General features: G+C 42.4%; 2 protein-coding genes across 8 annotated transcripts in view; both read left to right on the forward strand.

The window, feature by feature from the left end:
• Positions 1 to 6,485, forward strand: part of sulf2a (sulfatase 2a) — a 37,972-nt gene extending 31,487 nt beyond the window's left edge. For 4 of the 5 annotated variants that reach the window (XM_031279019.2, XM_031279001.2, XM_031279033.2 and 1 more), the window contains 12 exons: positions 67 to 196; positions 648 to 861; positions 2,384 to 2,666; positions 2,791 to 2,887; positions 2,999 to 3,093; positions 3,177 to 3,236; positions 3,312 to 3,478; positions 3,649 to 3,791; positions 3,964 to 4,072; positions 4,163 to 4,196; positions 4,667 to 4,720; positions 5,106 to 6,485. In XM_031279019.2, coding sequence (XP_031134879.1) covers positions 67 to 196; positions 648 to 861; positions 2,384 to 2,666; positions 2,791 to 2,887; positions 2,999 to 3,093; positions 3,177 to 3,236; positions 3,312 to 3,478; positions 3,649 to 3,791; positions 3,964 to 4,072; positions 4,163 to 4,196; positions 4,667 to 4,720; positions 5,106 to 5,136 — 1,417 coding nt within the window. In that variant the 3' untranslated portion in view covers positions 5,137 to 6,485. The remainder of the gene's footprint in view (positions 1 to 66; positions 197 to 647; positions 862 to 2,383; positions 2,667 to 2,790; positions 2,888 to 2,998; positions 3,094 to 3,176; positions 3,237 to 3,311; positions 3,479 to 3,648; positions 3,792 to 3,963; positions 4,073 to 4,162; positions 4,197 to 4,666; positions 4,721 to 5,105) is intronic. The other variant, XM_036002300.1, reaches the window with a different exon arrangement.
• Positions 6,486 to 7,271: 786 nt separating this feature from the next.
• The window catches only part of zgc:92107 (uncharacterized protein LOC492329 homolog), a 35,809-nt gene continuing 28,368 nt past the window's right edge, over positions 7,272 to 14,712 (forward strand). Inside the window, exon 1 of one of the 3 annotated variants that reach the window (XM_031279069.2) lies at positions 7,272 to 7,485. In XM_031279069.2, coding sequence (XP_031134929.1) covers positions 7,472 to 7,485 — 14 coding nt within the window. In that variant the 5' untranslated portion in view covers positions 7,272 to 7,471. Of the gene's footprint in view, positions 7,486 to 11,435; positions 11,659 to 14,712 lie in introns of those variants that run through there. The other 2 variants (XM_031279061.2, XM_031279077.2) reach the window with 2 other exon arrangements.

A 14,712-nucleotide genomic window follows, 5' to 3' on the forward strand; every position in this document is an offset into this window, starting at 1 on the left:
TCTGGTGACAGACTCCTTGTCTTTGGTTGGTTGAAGAAAAATGCATGTGTTTTCCTGCTCTTTTAGGAAGCCTCCACACAAGAGAGCTGATGGGAAGGAAATGGCCCAGGAGGAGAACTTTCTGCCAAAATACCAACGGGTGAAGGACCTGTGCCAGAAAGCAGAGTACCAGACGTCCTGCCAGCAGCCAGGACAGGTACCGAACCTGCAGGAGATAAGAGGGAGCGGTTATTAAAGTTTCAGGGGAACAACATGGAGTGTAGCTCATGCAGGGTGATAATTTGCAATCTGTTTGACAATTTACTGAGTATAATATGCAGTCATTGTACTCTCATGGTTCAATTTGACATCACGGTGTATTTTTTTAATCCTACAAAATGCAGTGCGCTGAGTATAATGTGTGTGAATAAGTGTATGTGTAAAGAACACTCTGGTTTGTTAAAAAAAAAACTAATAAGAATATTATAAGAATATTTTAATACTGTTGATCTGGAGTATTTCTTGCATTTTAGGGTTATTTGTATGGTAAGTCTAACCCGATAAAGAACATTTTAAATCAATTGGTTTCTATGCATCAACAATTATGCTATGCTACAGTACAAGCCTAAACACCCGACGTCATGAAATTTCCCTCTGCCTTATTTCAGAAGTGGCAGTGTGTGGAGGACCCGACTGGCAAGCTGAGGCTGTATAAGTGCAAGGGCATGGCTAGTCTCTTTGCTCCACGTATGCAGGCTCTGATGGCCAGCGGTGCCTCCCACGTCCAGCTGTCTCCCACGTCCAACTCAGACAGCTGTAACTGCGACGATGTGGGCTTCAAAGCATCCGTCCCGAAGAGAAAGAGGCTGCTCACCAAGAAGAGTAAGTTCCTCTTGTCACTCACATGTACCTTTGTCCTGGTAGTAATTAATAGATCTGATTTGGTTCAGAAAGACATTTGTGCTTTACTTTGAAATGTCCTTGCAGTAGCCTACAAATCTTGCCAAACAGGGCCATTAATCTCAGGCTATAATAACCAGCTTTTGAAGTATTCATGAGATGAGGAGCATGTGGCTGTGCTGCCATCAAGTGGTGGACTAGAGTAGACATGTGATAGCCTGACAAGCCAGACCCACATCAAGATGTTGGGTCTGGGAACTCACCATTGACAGGGCCCAACCGACTCTATACACAATGCGACTGGCCCGGCCAGAGTTTTTCCAGCTCGCAAGCCAACGGAGAGTTGCTAGACCCCCTGGCTGCAAATTACATTTGCTGCCGCTAGGGTGCGTCTAGATTTCTAGGCTAGACATGTGAGCCTTTACAGTTTTTTTCGATTGCTTAAGCACTATTTTGAAAACAAAGACCGGTTTTTCAAAACACTACACACAATTAGCACAACCACACACCCAATTAGCAGAACACCTCAGACCCTTTGCAAAATGAAACAGTCAAAAACTATATACTAATTTATAAAAATCATATTTTGTTATATTTTGAAACACGCGTTTCATATGACTCTGATTCTGTTTGAACCAGTTACACACTGCTGTTGCTAACCTAAAACACTTTTAGCAATTCTACTTCTCAGTGATTAGAGTACTGTATATGAAGTACACAGAGAAAGTGCAAATATACAATAAGTTCACAAACACAAACCCTACACAAGACCAATGCTGCAGACTGAGGAAAAGATAATTTTTTTCTCTCCACATACCCAGATCAGTCAACATGTCAACATGGAGAATCAACAACAACATGTCCCAGTTTTCATACAGCTACTGCAGTAGTGTACATAACACTGTTAGCTCAGCAAACAACAGACAAACATAAAATACTGTATCCATGTAATCCATACAGGTTACAATTACAGTAAACAAAAAAAATAAAAATAATCTAAAAAAACCTGAAAATACAGTCCAGAAAATACTGGACTTACCTGCTGCATTTTTATAGTGCCTAAACCTGATTGGTGTGTCTACAAATAAGCAGTCATGTGTTTACACACCCGATGGCTGTGTTTCACAGATTGGCTCATAGGTGTGGTCATGTGACAGTCAGTGCTTTGGAATTGCAAGTGTGTTTAGTGTTTTGCAAATCACTGTGTGTATTGTTTTGCAAAAAGTGTGAGGCTGACATTGTGCTTATAGTGGTGCACATCTGGGCCAATGTTTTGCTCCTTGCGCATAAGGTTTTGATAATTGTGTAATACTTTTGATTTCAGTGTGTAAGCAATCGGCAAAAACTGTAATTATAGGGCTCAAAAGATTGGAATGTGATACCAAGAGCATGGAACGATTCATCAATATTTCCTATTGTCGTGTGCTGGCCTTCACTTGTCTACATCATCATAGATCTTGATCTTCAGCATCAAAAACACATCCCTCTTTTTCATCCTACTCAGATCCCTCTGTCTCGTCTCATTCAGAGGTGAAATCCAGTAAGTCTGTCTCTAGGAAGCGCTGGGCCCGCTCTGTGTCGTTCGAGCTGGATGGTGACCTGTATGCCGTAGACCTAGAGGAGGGCTACCGGCCCCTGGGCTCCAGGAACAGCAGCTGGGCCACAGACAGGAAGAGAGTAGTGGGGAATGAGGAAGACAATGAAGAGTTCAGTGGCATGGAAGTCACAGCCAAACCCACCACAAGCAATAAACTCACACCACCTGATGCTCTTAAAGTCACCTACAGGTGCTACAGCGTACATCAGTCTAAATTGATGTGTAATGTGTTGTTGTGATAAAAGAGAGAAATAAAATGGTAGGAAATAATTTGAGGATTTTGAGTGCTATTGTGCTTTTTTTTTATCCTACAGGTGCTCTATTCTTATGAATGACACAGTAAAATGTGATGGAGGCCTCTACAAGTCTCTTCAAGCATGGAAAGACCACAAACTGCACATTGAGCATGAGGTACTGCGACATTCTGTACCTTGTTAAATCTAGCTCATAAAACCCATTTCACAGGTTGTTATAGTAGCTTGTAGCTAATGAGCTTTGTGTGTTTGTCCCTCCTGTGTTTAGATTGAAACCTTGCAGACCAAAATCAAGAACCTGCGTGATGTCAAAGGTCACCTGAAAAAGGCGCGGCCAGAGGAATGTCAGTGTAACACTCCCAGGTGAGAATGTGTCCGAACCGCACTGTAATCTGCGTAAAAAGCTAATTAAATAATGTGACAGTTGTTTTTTTTGGTCTTCACAGTTATCGCCTCAAGAATAAAGAGATGTTCAGGCTCAATGCAGGGCGCATGCACTCAGTCAGGTAAAGATTTAGACAATTATTTTTTGTACTTCCTCTTGCAGTCTCGCTGTATTGAATTTGTTTTGTTCTCATCAGAATGCCATCAAAGCAACAGAGTCAATGGCTGCAGAAGGAGCAGAAGCGCAGAAAGAAACTACGTAAATTCCTCAAGAGGCTCCAAAACAACGACACTTGCAGCATGCCTGGCCTCACTTGCTTCACCCATGACAACCATCACTGGCAGACAGCCCCCTTCTGGACAAGTAAGGAATAACATAATGGCTGTATGAATAGATTTGAAGAATATTGTTGTGGAACTTTTAAATACTTTCCAAAGCAGGTATAGTAAAAATAATATTTTGTAATACCCCGTATTTTCCACTCTCACCCCACCCTTCCTAACCCACTCCCACTCCCTCCCTCCTTCCCTCAGTGGGTCCATTCTGTGCATGCACCAGTGCCAACAATAACACCTATTGGTGCCTAAGGACCATCAATGACACACACAACTTCCTGTTTTGTGAATTTGCTACCGGTTTCCTGGAGTATTTTGACCTCAACAATGACCCATACCAGGTATTTTATTTGTACAGGCACACTGTACTCTATGGCAGATACATAAATAACTTACCAATAATAACTATGAAATGATCCCACGACATGATTCATAGTACATTCCTGTGAGCACAGAGATTTTCCAGAGTTTCCAAAGCACTTGCTGACTATTTTGCCCTTATTATGACTGTAGCTGATAAATGCTGTCAGCACCCTCGATCGCAATGCTCTGAATGCAATGCACCAACAGCTCATGGACTTACGGGGCTGCAAGGGACATAAGCAATGCAACCCAGAGAAGGGTGAGTAAAAAGCCTCTACGGTAAACATGATTGATTATAGTGCCCCTAGTAATTTCAGACTGAGACTAATGTTACCCTACTTCCTTTTAGGAGGAAAAGAGCGAAACTACTTCAGTGAATACAGGTATTTTCTTCTTTCTCTTACAGGACAGTTGATTACTTTTATAAACACAGCAGATGGAATTCATGTTACAATTTGAACTCTGGGAGGTTAAGTCCTCCCTAGTGTGTCTTTGGTTATGTTTCTTCTTACTGCCAGTCATCTACGGAGTCAAGAAAATGAAATACAGTTTCCTTACTGTTGTGATCAAAGCCTTTATAGCATGCGGAAGCCAAAGAGGGCCAAAATGCAAGCCTGCTTTTCAGCTTCTGCTTTTACCTTTTTGTAATAAAGCCTAATTGCCTGTCTCTGCTGTGCGTGTGGGGGTGTATGTGTGTGCCTGCCTGTCGGTGTGTGCGCAATGTATGTGTGTGTGTGTGTGTGTGTGTGTGTGTGTGTGTGTGTGTGTGTGTTTGTGTGTGTGTAAACCTGTTTGTTTGTCTCCATGCACGTGCATTTGCCCTGCACATGTATATGTGCTGTGCATGCTTCAGGCCAGTTCATCGTCGAAAGAGGCCAAAAGTGAAGAAGCCTTCCTCCAAATCGCTGTGAGTTTGTCATAACCCATCTGTTCCTTTGAAGTCAGCCAAGCTTTACTCCTATCGCCATCCAGATTTTTTTTCAGCTTGGTTAGATGACCCAGCAGCATGCTCCCCTCTCTCCTCTTTACTGTAATTCTGTACTCCTATACTTACAGTAACTCTCATTTACCTGCATTGCAAAGCTACACCATCTTTTTCATTTACCTACTCAAATAAAATAAAGCAATGCAGATGTGACATTGTCTTATTATGTTGTGTTCTCAGTCCTGTTATTGTCATTTCTTACTTTTCCTAGCAGTGCTGGTAGGACCAGATCACAACTGGAGCCATGGTTTCCAGTGAATGCCACAGGTGGCACATTTAATTCACAGTCTTTGTTTTCCCTGCACAGAGGGCAGATTTGGGAAGGGTGGGTTGGTTAACCACCTGCATCCCACAACCCACCACATTGGCCTCCTCCAGCGAAGGAAAGAGAAGGGGGAGTGCAGGCATACCTGAGGACCTTGACCACACTTCGATGGACCATAACCTGAGATACTACTTTACTCTTATCTGGGTTTTCATTTTTGAGAGAGCTGCTCTTCATTACTCTCACCCAGGCAGAGGAGATGCTGAGACTGAGAGGAAGCTTAAAGACTTGTCAATTCTACCTTCGCACACATTTCATTCTCATTTACATCATCTGTTTTGCCCCAGCTGTCCTGGACCGTTTACATTAACAGGATGCTGTGAATCAAGTGGGATAGTTTGATGTCCACAAGCCATTCTTTCTAACAGTACTGCTTGTACATACTATACTGTATATCAGCTTTATTCAGTTTTCTTTCATGACATATGGGACTGGGTGGAAATATGATGAGTTACATGTCAACTCTGCTGCTACTCAATATTGTCATGGCCTCATGATGTCTCTGTGCACACGCTGACTAAATCATTAGTCCTTGGAGTAACAAGACATAGGCTACAGTATGTTCTTTCTCTGCATCAACGTGTCTGCACATGGAAGTGGTATGGACTTTTAAACGACCGACAAAACTCTTTGCCATAATCTTTTGTATTATAGTTGATCTTAACGCTGGTGAATGTCTTTAATTAAGCATCATCTTCCTCAAAGCTGTGAGATGTGAAGGGACTACAGATTGCCTGCCTTGATTGAACCCCATCCAGTGTCAGCCACCCTTTGAACAGGCCTGCAGTAACCACTATCTCACAAATCCAAACCTCCAGAATATTTGACCACTGGCAGAATGCGTCATTAGTAAATGCCGTTTTACTCCTTTGTATTGTCATTACCATCACTGTAGAATTAGCTATATAGTTTGTTCAGCTTGCTATACATGGTGCTACAGGATAACAATACAGAAGTAAAACCTTGCTGTACAGTATGTATTTGAATGTATGTTGTGCAATTAATATAAATGTTTACAATATTTTTTATAATACTGAAGAGGCGGACCTTGTATGATATGGCTTGACAAAATGAACTTGTAGGGGAAAATGTAGCTTGAGAAATGTCATTGCCCGCAACTATGTATGTTTGTCCTTATTTACATCGGAAAAGCACTTAAGGGGTTCACTGTGAAGAGATACGCCTGTACGTTTAATGAATATATAGTTTACTCTGTGCCAGAGGAACAACACAACAGTGTAATACTTATTGATGTGAATTTTAGCAACTTGCCTTTGTTAGCTTCTTTGATTTTTCTTAGCAAATATTTCCATAGACCTGAGCGCTGATAGTAATTGTGAATAAAGTGTTGTTTGACCATAACACATGAGGCAACTTTTATTCTGAAACTGCATGGTGGTTTGTGTTCCTGTCCAGCAGGTGTCTCTGTCTGCTTGTCCCATACACAGTAAAATTAAGGCTTGTCCACGGGGGCTAACAACACAAGGGTAACATGGTAGGTTACTACAGCTGTGTGATCACTACAATTACAATAGTGAAGATAAGCTAATTGTGTGATCATAAAAGATAAATGTACTAAGCTCTCTGACTGGCTGATTTAATTGAGAATACGTTGTAAAATGAGCATATCAAATACCTGATATGATATTCAAATATGAATCCGGCGTCTCTCATAGTCATACTGGTGTGTGTCACTTAGCAACCGCAGTGTTGTGGACCTTTCAAGATGTGGGTTTTATTTATTATTTATTTTTTAGTTAGGTTTGCTAATGAATAGCATATTTTACAAATAACGACTTAATAAAAAATAAACAATAGTATGTAAGCCTTTTTGTAACAATAAAGTAGGAAAACAAAGAACGCAGTTATTTTAATTCACAGAAAAATGTACAACTTCGGTAGCGTTAAGTTATCGGTCCAACTGCAAGATAAGTTGGCAGACAGTTGAGGACCGTTAGTGTTCCCTCAAAGCATGATGTGATAGCTCTGGTCACATAGCTAGGTTTTTACATCTTTTATTACTCTGCTTTGTTCAGCCAACTGAGCCACTAAAGTGTTTTGCTTATGGTTTGGCTTCTACTCTTTCCAGCCAGCCAGCTAGTCGAGGGGACAGTGTAGGGGGAGTGGTGGGGGTGCAGACCATGCAGGCAGACTGGGTGACCCCCATCCCAACCTAGCTATGACTCACGTGCAGAGGCGGAGACTGCATATGAGATTCACCACCGGAGAGGACTGTCCCGTACACTCACTCTTCGGACCGCTCTGTGCGCTCAGAAAATTACCTTCACCCCGATACAAGCTAAACATCGTTTTCCCTTTTTTGACGCCTTGTTTACAATGTGAAGAAAATGGCGGCGACAAGGTAAGTTAACTCTACCTTTAATTTCATAGTGATACAAACTTAACTGGGGAAAGTTACGAAGCTAAAGCTTGGTTGCCTCGCTATCACCCCGCCGCTTACAGCTTTCTGAGGGCAGCCAGCAGGCAGTGAATAAACCACGCCACTCAATGGATAATTACATTGTTTAAGTACTTTACAGTGTTTGTAGGTGGTTTTGAAGCTTAAATGTTTGCTAAACGTTTGTGAAAATGAAGTAGCTAACTTACGCGATTGAGAAAATCAGTAATGTGAAGAGAGTAGGTTGAAATAATTAATTTAACTTAAAACTGAAATTCAAATTATATTTTCTAACGTTGGGCAGTTATTATTCTGGCTCACCTGGTGTACAGCAGTTAACAGTTTAACTAGCTAACGTTAATTTGTAGCTTGCTAGCACGTAGTTTGGGAAACTACGACAGAAGTTTGACACTTACAGTACAGTTAAGTTTTGCCACCATTTGGTATTTGTAGTAGAGGTAAATTAGCTGTAGCTGTCGGGGAGGTCGAGCCTACTTTCTTCGTTAATCTATCATCAACCAGACCCATCTTTAGATTTTTCCTAATAAGTCTTTGCTGTGGTTAACAGGCCAATAACCCAAACGGAAGGCAAGTGTTCCACAGCCCATTTGATGCTCCCATTTTTACTGGTGGAAGAAAGGTAACTGGGGCTCTTAGCTTTAGCTACTGGTTTGATCTCCACATGTTGAATTTCTTCAGCATCTGCTTTGACTGCATTAACACTTTGTTTAGCTTTCATCGGTTTCTTGGGACAGATGGTTTGCTTTAGTCCTCCCAGACTATTTAAAGCTACTGAGATGAAAAGGATAACTTTGGTTCCTTTCACATTTTCCTTTACTGCTTTTTAGTGCTATGACTTTATATACAGTAGACATACTTTTAATGGCTAAAGCTGATGTTTTGAGAGTCTTTGATGTCCTAATATTCCTCCTCCTATGTGTGTACCTCCTGTTGAATACTACGCCTTGGCCACTGTTTTACAACCAAGCTACGCAGACAGATGTAATTGATATAGCCTGAAGTGATAAGTTTGGCATGCCATGCCAACCTGATATCCTGGGTGCATCAGTTTCACCATCCCCCTGCCAGCTGGTGCTTATCTGATGACAGTGTAGTGTTGGTTTATGCAGACGTGTTAACTTCTCTATCTGCCCAGCACTACATCTTTATCTGCCCAGCACTACATTGCAGATAGAGAAGGCAGAATGGCGGGACAAGACAATGGTCAATTTAGTGTTGCTCCCTCCCTAAAACATGTCTTCCATTAATTTGAGCTTGTCACCATGAGGAGCAGAATTACAATAGGATGTTCTCTCACTGTTTGCCTTACTAGCTCACAACAATAGACAGACATAAGGGAACAAACCCTGCAACCCCTTACGAGATTAATCAAAATTGGGTCTTGGACAACGACAAGGCAGGATGTCCATCCTACAGAGGATTTGGCATTGTTGGACACGTTTGTTTGCCAGTTGAGAGGAAGTGAATTTGAAGCTTGTACTCCAGTGACAATGGCTTGTTATGAGTTGTGACATGTTAATAATATGACTGTGGATGATATATATATATATATATATATATATATATATATATATATATAATAGACCTAAAGCTTCAAATCATTAGTCTGGCTATCACCAGACCAAGCTCAATCTTTTAAGATTTAACATTAGTCTGGGGAGTCTGCTCTGTATTTTCTCTGCACAAGAGGCGTGATCAACGGGCATAGTTCAAATGACTCTGTACGCAACTTCAACCAATCAGACCAACGATCCGGGTGACGTAGCAGCGACAGCAGCATCAACGGGTTGCTGCACTTCGGTGGCCGCTATGTTGAATGTAAACAAGTAGCTGCTTGGTCGCTTCTCTATCGTCATCATGTTAAACCCGCCAATAGCGCGCCAGGTGGATAAGCCAGTTTGTGATTGGTCCCCGCAAAATTGTAACGGAAGCAGGATAGAAAAATGTACAGGTTTCCAGCCTGAGCTGCAGGGCGAAATCAAATCGCCGGCAGATCAGGCTGGGTTTACCCAGTCAATCAAATTATATTTTCCAGCTTCCGTCCCCTTCTTTCCTGTTTTCTGGACTATAATCCTGGTTACATCCCTGTGGATCAGTGTTCTTAACTCTCCACACCCACTTTTCATCTGACTTTGATTCTCTGTGGCCTGCCACAATGACACTGTAATGAGGTTAAAGTGATTTGCCAAAACACATTTATGTGTACCTGTACAGCCACTGACATCTGCAGAGATTAAAGGCTTGGTTAGATTCCTGGCCCACACTAGCTTGAACCTGACGCTAAGAGTGCTGATCATCACTCACTAGCATTACAGGGGATAATAACTTGTGGGATGTTCATGTGCACAGATAGGCTGTAAGGATGAATTAGTCATCTGCTTCAACAGAGTTGAACGAGTCTATATAATCGTAGTGAGCTGTCAGTGCAAAACTTAAATGAGCTCTACACAAAAATTACAAATGCACATAAAATGCAATCATTACACACAAAAATGTTACACTGGAACAGACAGGGATGAGACACAAGTTTGATTTGCCCCTTTTAAATGCGGCGTCATATTTGTCTCACTCTATTCCAAACCTAAAACTCTGTTGTTATTAAGAAATATTAATCTGTCCCTACACCGCTGATCACCAGCAATGGCCTCTTAAATCATAATCCACCCCACTCCTCCCCTCGGGCCCATACAGACCCAGCATTAACATCTTCACCAGGCTGTTCTGCACTTCTAAGCCTGGAGGGCCTTGCGTCTGCACCTTCACTTCATCCTGAGGACAATCGGGACGTTTCTTTCCTGTGTGGCTCCTCGGCCAGCCACTGACCCCCCCACTCACTCTGTAACTCTGGGATTAGACTCTGGCCTCGTTTGTCATGTCAGCAGGGGAGGATTCGGGGGGATGGTGTGGTCCAACTTAAAAATTTAGTTACAAACTGCTGGTGGTGGTATAGGCGAGCAGGTCAGAAACTAATAGTAAATGTTTTTTTGGCAGCACGCAGAATGCTTGAGTTCATTTTTAAAAGGCTGGGCAGAGCATGTCTTCATATTTAAAGTGCTCATATTATGCTCATTTTCAGGTTCATAATTGTATTTAGAGGTTGGACCAGAATAGGTTTACATGGTTTAATTTTTAAAAAACGTGTTGAGCGCTCTGTTTTAGCTACAGAGTGAGGCATCTCACTTCTGTTCCATCTTTGTTGGGAGTCGCACATGCGCAGTAGCTAGGTAAGGACTACTAGCCAGTCAGAAGCAGAATATGAGGGCGTGCCACGCTAGCAGCTAGGCGAGCATTATAACGTGTGTTACAAAGTGACGCACGTTCGTCACAGAAGTAAAGGCTGGACTACAATAGAGCTGTTTGGAGCAGTTTGTGAACAGTGTTTTCTGTTAGAGATGGTAAGTCCCTTTGGGGTGGACTTTGGACTTTTTCACTTTGTAAACCTATAACATGCACACAAAAGATATATAACACAATAAAGGAATGGGGAAAAAGCCAAAAAGTATAATATGAGCACTTTAACATGTATGACCCTGAATGATCTGACAAGATAAAGTTTGGACAATGAATGTTTAGGGTATTAAACACAATTACATCTGAATAGGTTTATTCTTTCTTGTTTGGACAAGCGACCCCATTGTTCCTGCTCGGACAGCTGGTGTACTGGACAGAAATGCCTGCCTAAATGTGGTAAACACCCTGATCCCGTCCTCAGCCTGCATATGTTCACTCTCGTCCAGAGTCTCTTCTGACCTGAAAAATCCCCACATGCTCTTCAACCAAGGAAAGGGGTGGATTTGAGGAAGGGCAGGGACTTCTGTTTGGTCAGGTTTACCCCTATAAAAGGGAATTTATTGACCCTGTTGCTGGAGTAGTGTCTCAGACGGACAGTAACTGCTCAGCAGAGCAGTATGGGGGCAGAAATTTCCCAGCATTGCTGCTGAGAGCTGCAGCATTCGTGGGAGAAGGGAGGATGGCAGGACATGACAATGCTCTCCATACAGAAATCACAGAGCGCTGCTTCTCTGCAGTTAGTTTGTAGGCGGATTTCAGCGAGGGTATCTGAAGTAACATTTAAGACTGCCAACACTAAAATGTTCTGCTGGAACCAGTGGCAAGGTAGGCACTTTTATCTCACAAATCATGAAGAATCAGTTTGTTGCAGTGGGGGTGAACATTTTGGCATCTACAGGGAATTAATTCACCATTAGGCCATGAAAAATCGCTAGTTGGAAAGCAGCATGGGAAAGGCTAGCTTTGCCGAATGGGGCTGAACGACCTTGTGAGATCCAGTCTAATCCAGTGCCAATGGAGAGAGGAAACTGTCTCTAGTTCTGGATTAGGGCAGCTGTTTAAGGAGGTCACCACAGACCTCGTATACATGTCCCAAGCTCCTCCCCGCCCCGGCTCTGATTGGCTGGGCTCCCCTGTGTGGAGGCACCACAGAGAGTTCTCGTTGAATGAAGTCTGCCTGTTGATCTGACAATAGTCTGCATTGTTCTGTTTCATCACAGGCTTCAGAATAGGGTGCATTTCATAGGCTTTGTAATGCATATGACCGTGAGTCATCACAGGACATTCTTGTCAACTAGGTAACCATTTTTTTCTGTTCCCAGATAGCCCACAGACTTATGTATAACAAGAAACTGTAGGCGACTGCAGCGAAAGGAATAATTTTATTGATTTCCCAATCAATTCATTGTGTTCATGCGGTTGTCTTTCACAAGCAAGCAGTCAACATATTCCTTTGTATTCCTTTGTATAGGCTGGCATTGTGCAGAATCCATGCCAAGGTTTTAAAATAGAAACCCATGTCCACAAAAGTGGCACACGTTTGTGTGGGCCTAGCATAGCACACAGACCAAACTGGACCATCTGGTTCTAGCAGTCTGTGCGGTGTGCAGTCACTCTAGTGACTCAGAACTGCCAATCACGCTGGAAGTATATTTACTCGTCTTCACTGAGTGATGATGACATTTCCTTGTTGTAGGATTGCTGCAGGAGGATTATTGTGTTTGACTTTACAGAAATTGGCTGAAAGACATTGTTCGCCTCAAAGGTGTTCAATCTGCTAGTAAAACACAGACGTACCGCGAAACATTACATTTATCTACTAGGGGTGGGAAAAATAAGCGATTCTTAGATGCATCGCGAGTCTCTCTAGAATGATTCGATCATCGATTCTGATAAGTTAATAATTGATTTCTTTTTTTAAATGTGTTGATTTTTATTTAAAAGTTACTGAGTCCAGACAAGTACAAATCAGAAAACAGAGTGCCTCTGACATGGAAGATTACTGAGAGAGAAGTTAACTTTCACAAGCATGTTTAAGGCTTAAGCATGGAATGACTACAAAACAAAAACCTCAGTAGACAAAACATTTCATTAAAACTTGTGTGTGACAAATATATCTAAGCTTCGGCTAGCTGCTTTGTCTATGAATTGATTAGCAAACTCAGATTTATATGTATATTTTATAAAAAATCACGCATGGAAATGTACATAAAAAAATTGTTGCATCAATAATCGGTTTACAATCGAATCGTTGGCCTCTGAATCGGAATCGAATCGTGAGGTGCCAAGAGATTCCCACCCCTATTATCTACTCTAATCATCAACATGACTGTTGTTAATCTCCAAATCGAAATGACTGTCTGCCTGTAACACTGTTAAGAACACTCTTTACGTGAAGCCGTTTTTTAAAGCTTTGACAAAACGATCTCTCATGTGTTTCCACACTCAGCAAAATGTTTCTTCTTTTCCCAGCGTGGTGTCTCTCTCTAAAGCATATTTAAGGCTGTTTGACTCCCTGTGGTCTGTACGTGAAGAATAACACAGATGTTTGTACAGAGGAACCTGTTCATCCCAGCCGACCGTGTTGAACTGAAAGCGCAGCCCGCGCAGTGGATGCGTAGTTACAAAAATTCACAACCACGCGCCGTGACAGCTTGCAGGGTCTTCGCGCTGGAAAAGACAGCCGTAGTAACGTCAGTTTTATGGTTCGCGCCGGGGAACGCCGTGGCACTGTGGCTACCATAAACCTTTTTCAAAACAATATAAACAGCGTGTTAGCGTCTAGCCCTTTTGGAGGTAAATCAGGTGACAGGGTGAGCTCTGTTCATCTTTATCCTCCCATGCTCGCTTTCTTCTCTCTGCGAGGCATGTGGATGCCCGGCTGTTTGGTCTTAAAGTGCTTTACCTCACTTCCCTTCCTTGGCAACCTGCAGCTCTGGTATCTGGGTTGGCTCACATAAGGCCGGCTCTATCATGCCTTACGTGTCTTGCCGTGAAAGACGACTGCTGAACTTGTGTGTCAGCACACGAGGAGTGAGGAATGGACACTGACAACTGCTGCTGAAGTTGGGTGGGGGGTTGAAGTAGATAGAAAAGGTCTGAATCTTTTTTTAGGCCATGTCCCCATTAATGTGGTTCAGTTTGAAAACGCTGTTTATATTTCTGTCCACCCTCTCTGTGATAACTTATTTTATTTCAGCGTATCCAGTCACACAATCTGTGTTAACATTGACAAATCTGTATAATGTATAAGTCATAAATTTAATTATGCTTTTGGAAGTCACATCGGTTGGACAGAAGTGCCTATTCGTTTAAGGTCTCATTGATCAAGCCAAGTTCTTGCCCATTGATCTTTCACACCCCTTTGATCATCTGAATTCTTCCGGGGATGTACAGAAGATGGATAAACCCTATGACAATTCTGACAAGGGGCAACAGAGTAAACAAGACAGGCAGTATGCAGCCCTGTGGGTCTGGTTTACAAAGAGCATCACTGTTAAAGTCAGAGAACAAGATAACTATACAGCATCCTAACCCCTGGCATTAACTTTATGAGGGTTTCTGTGGGGATGAATGCCAAGTTGCATCTCAGAAGTCCATTGCTCTAAAACAGACTCCGCAGTCTTTATGCAGGTTTGTTTGTTGTTAAAATAAATGCAACACACACACACACACACACACACACACATAGGGACCAGTTGTGCCATGAGTCCGACTGACCTCTAACTCTGGTGACACGGCAGGAACGGGAGGTGTTAAACAAAAGGTCCAAAGAATGTGTGTATGACAGGTGCAGGGCTTTTTTCTGTCATCTGACACATGTGCACTCTCCCCTTGATTGTTCTGGATGCCTGGTCTGAGTGTATAAACCTAACACAT

This window comes from Sander lucioperca, chromosome 6, assembly GCF_008315115.2.
Source record: "Sander lucioperca isolate FBNREF2018 chromosome 6, SLUC_FBN_1.2, whole genome shotgun sequence".
Classification (NCBI taxonomy): Eukaryota; Metazoa; Chordata; class Actinopteri; order Perciformes; family Percidae; genus Sander; species Sander lucioperca.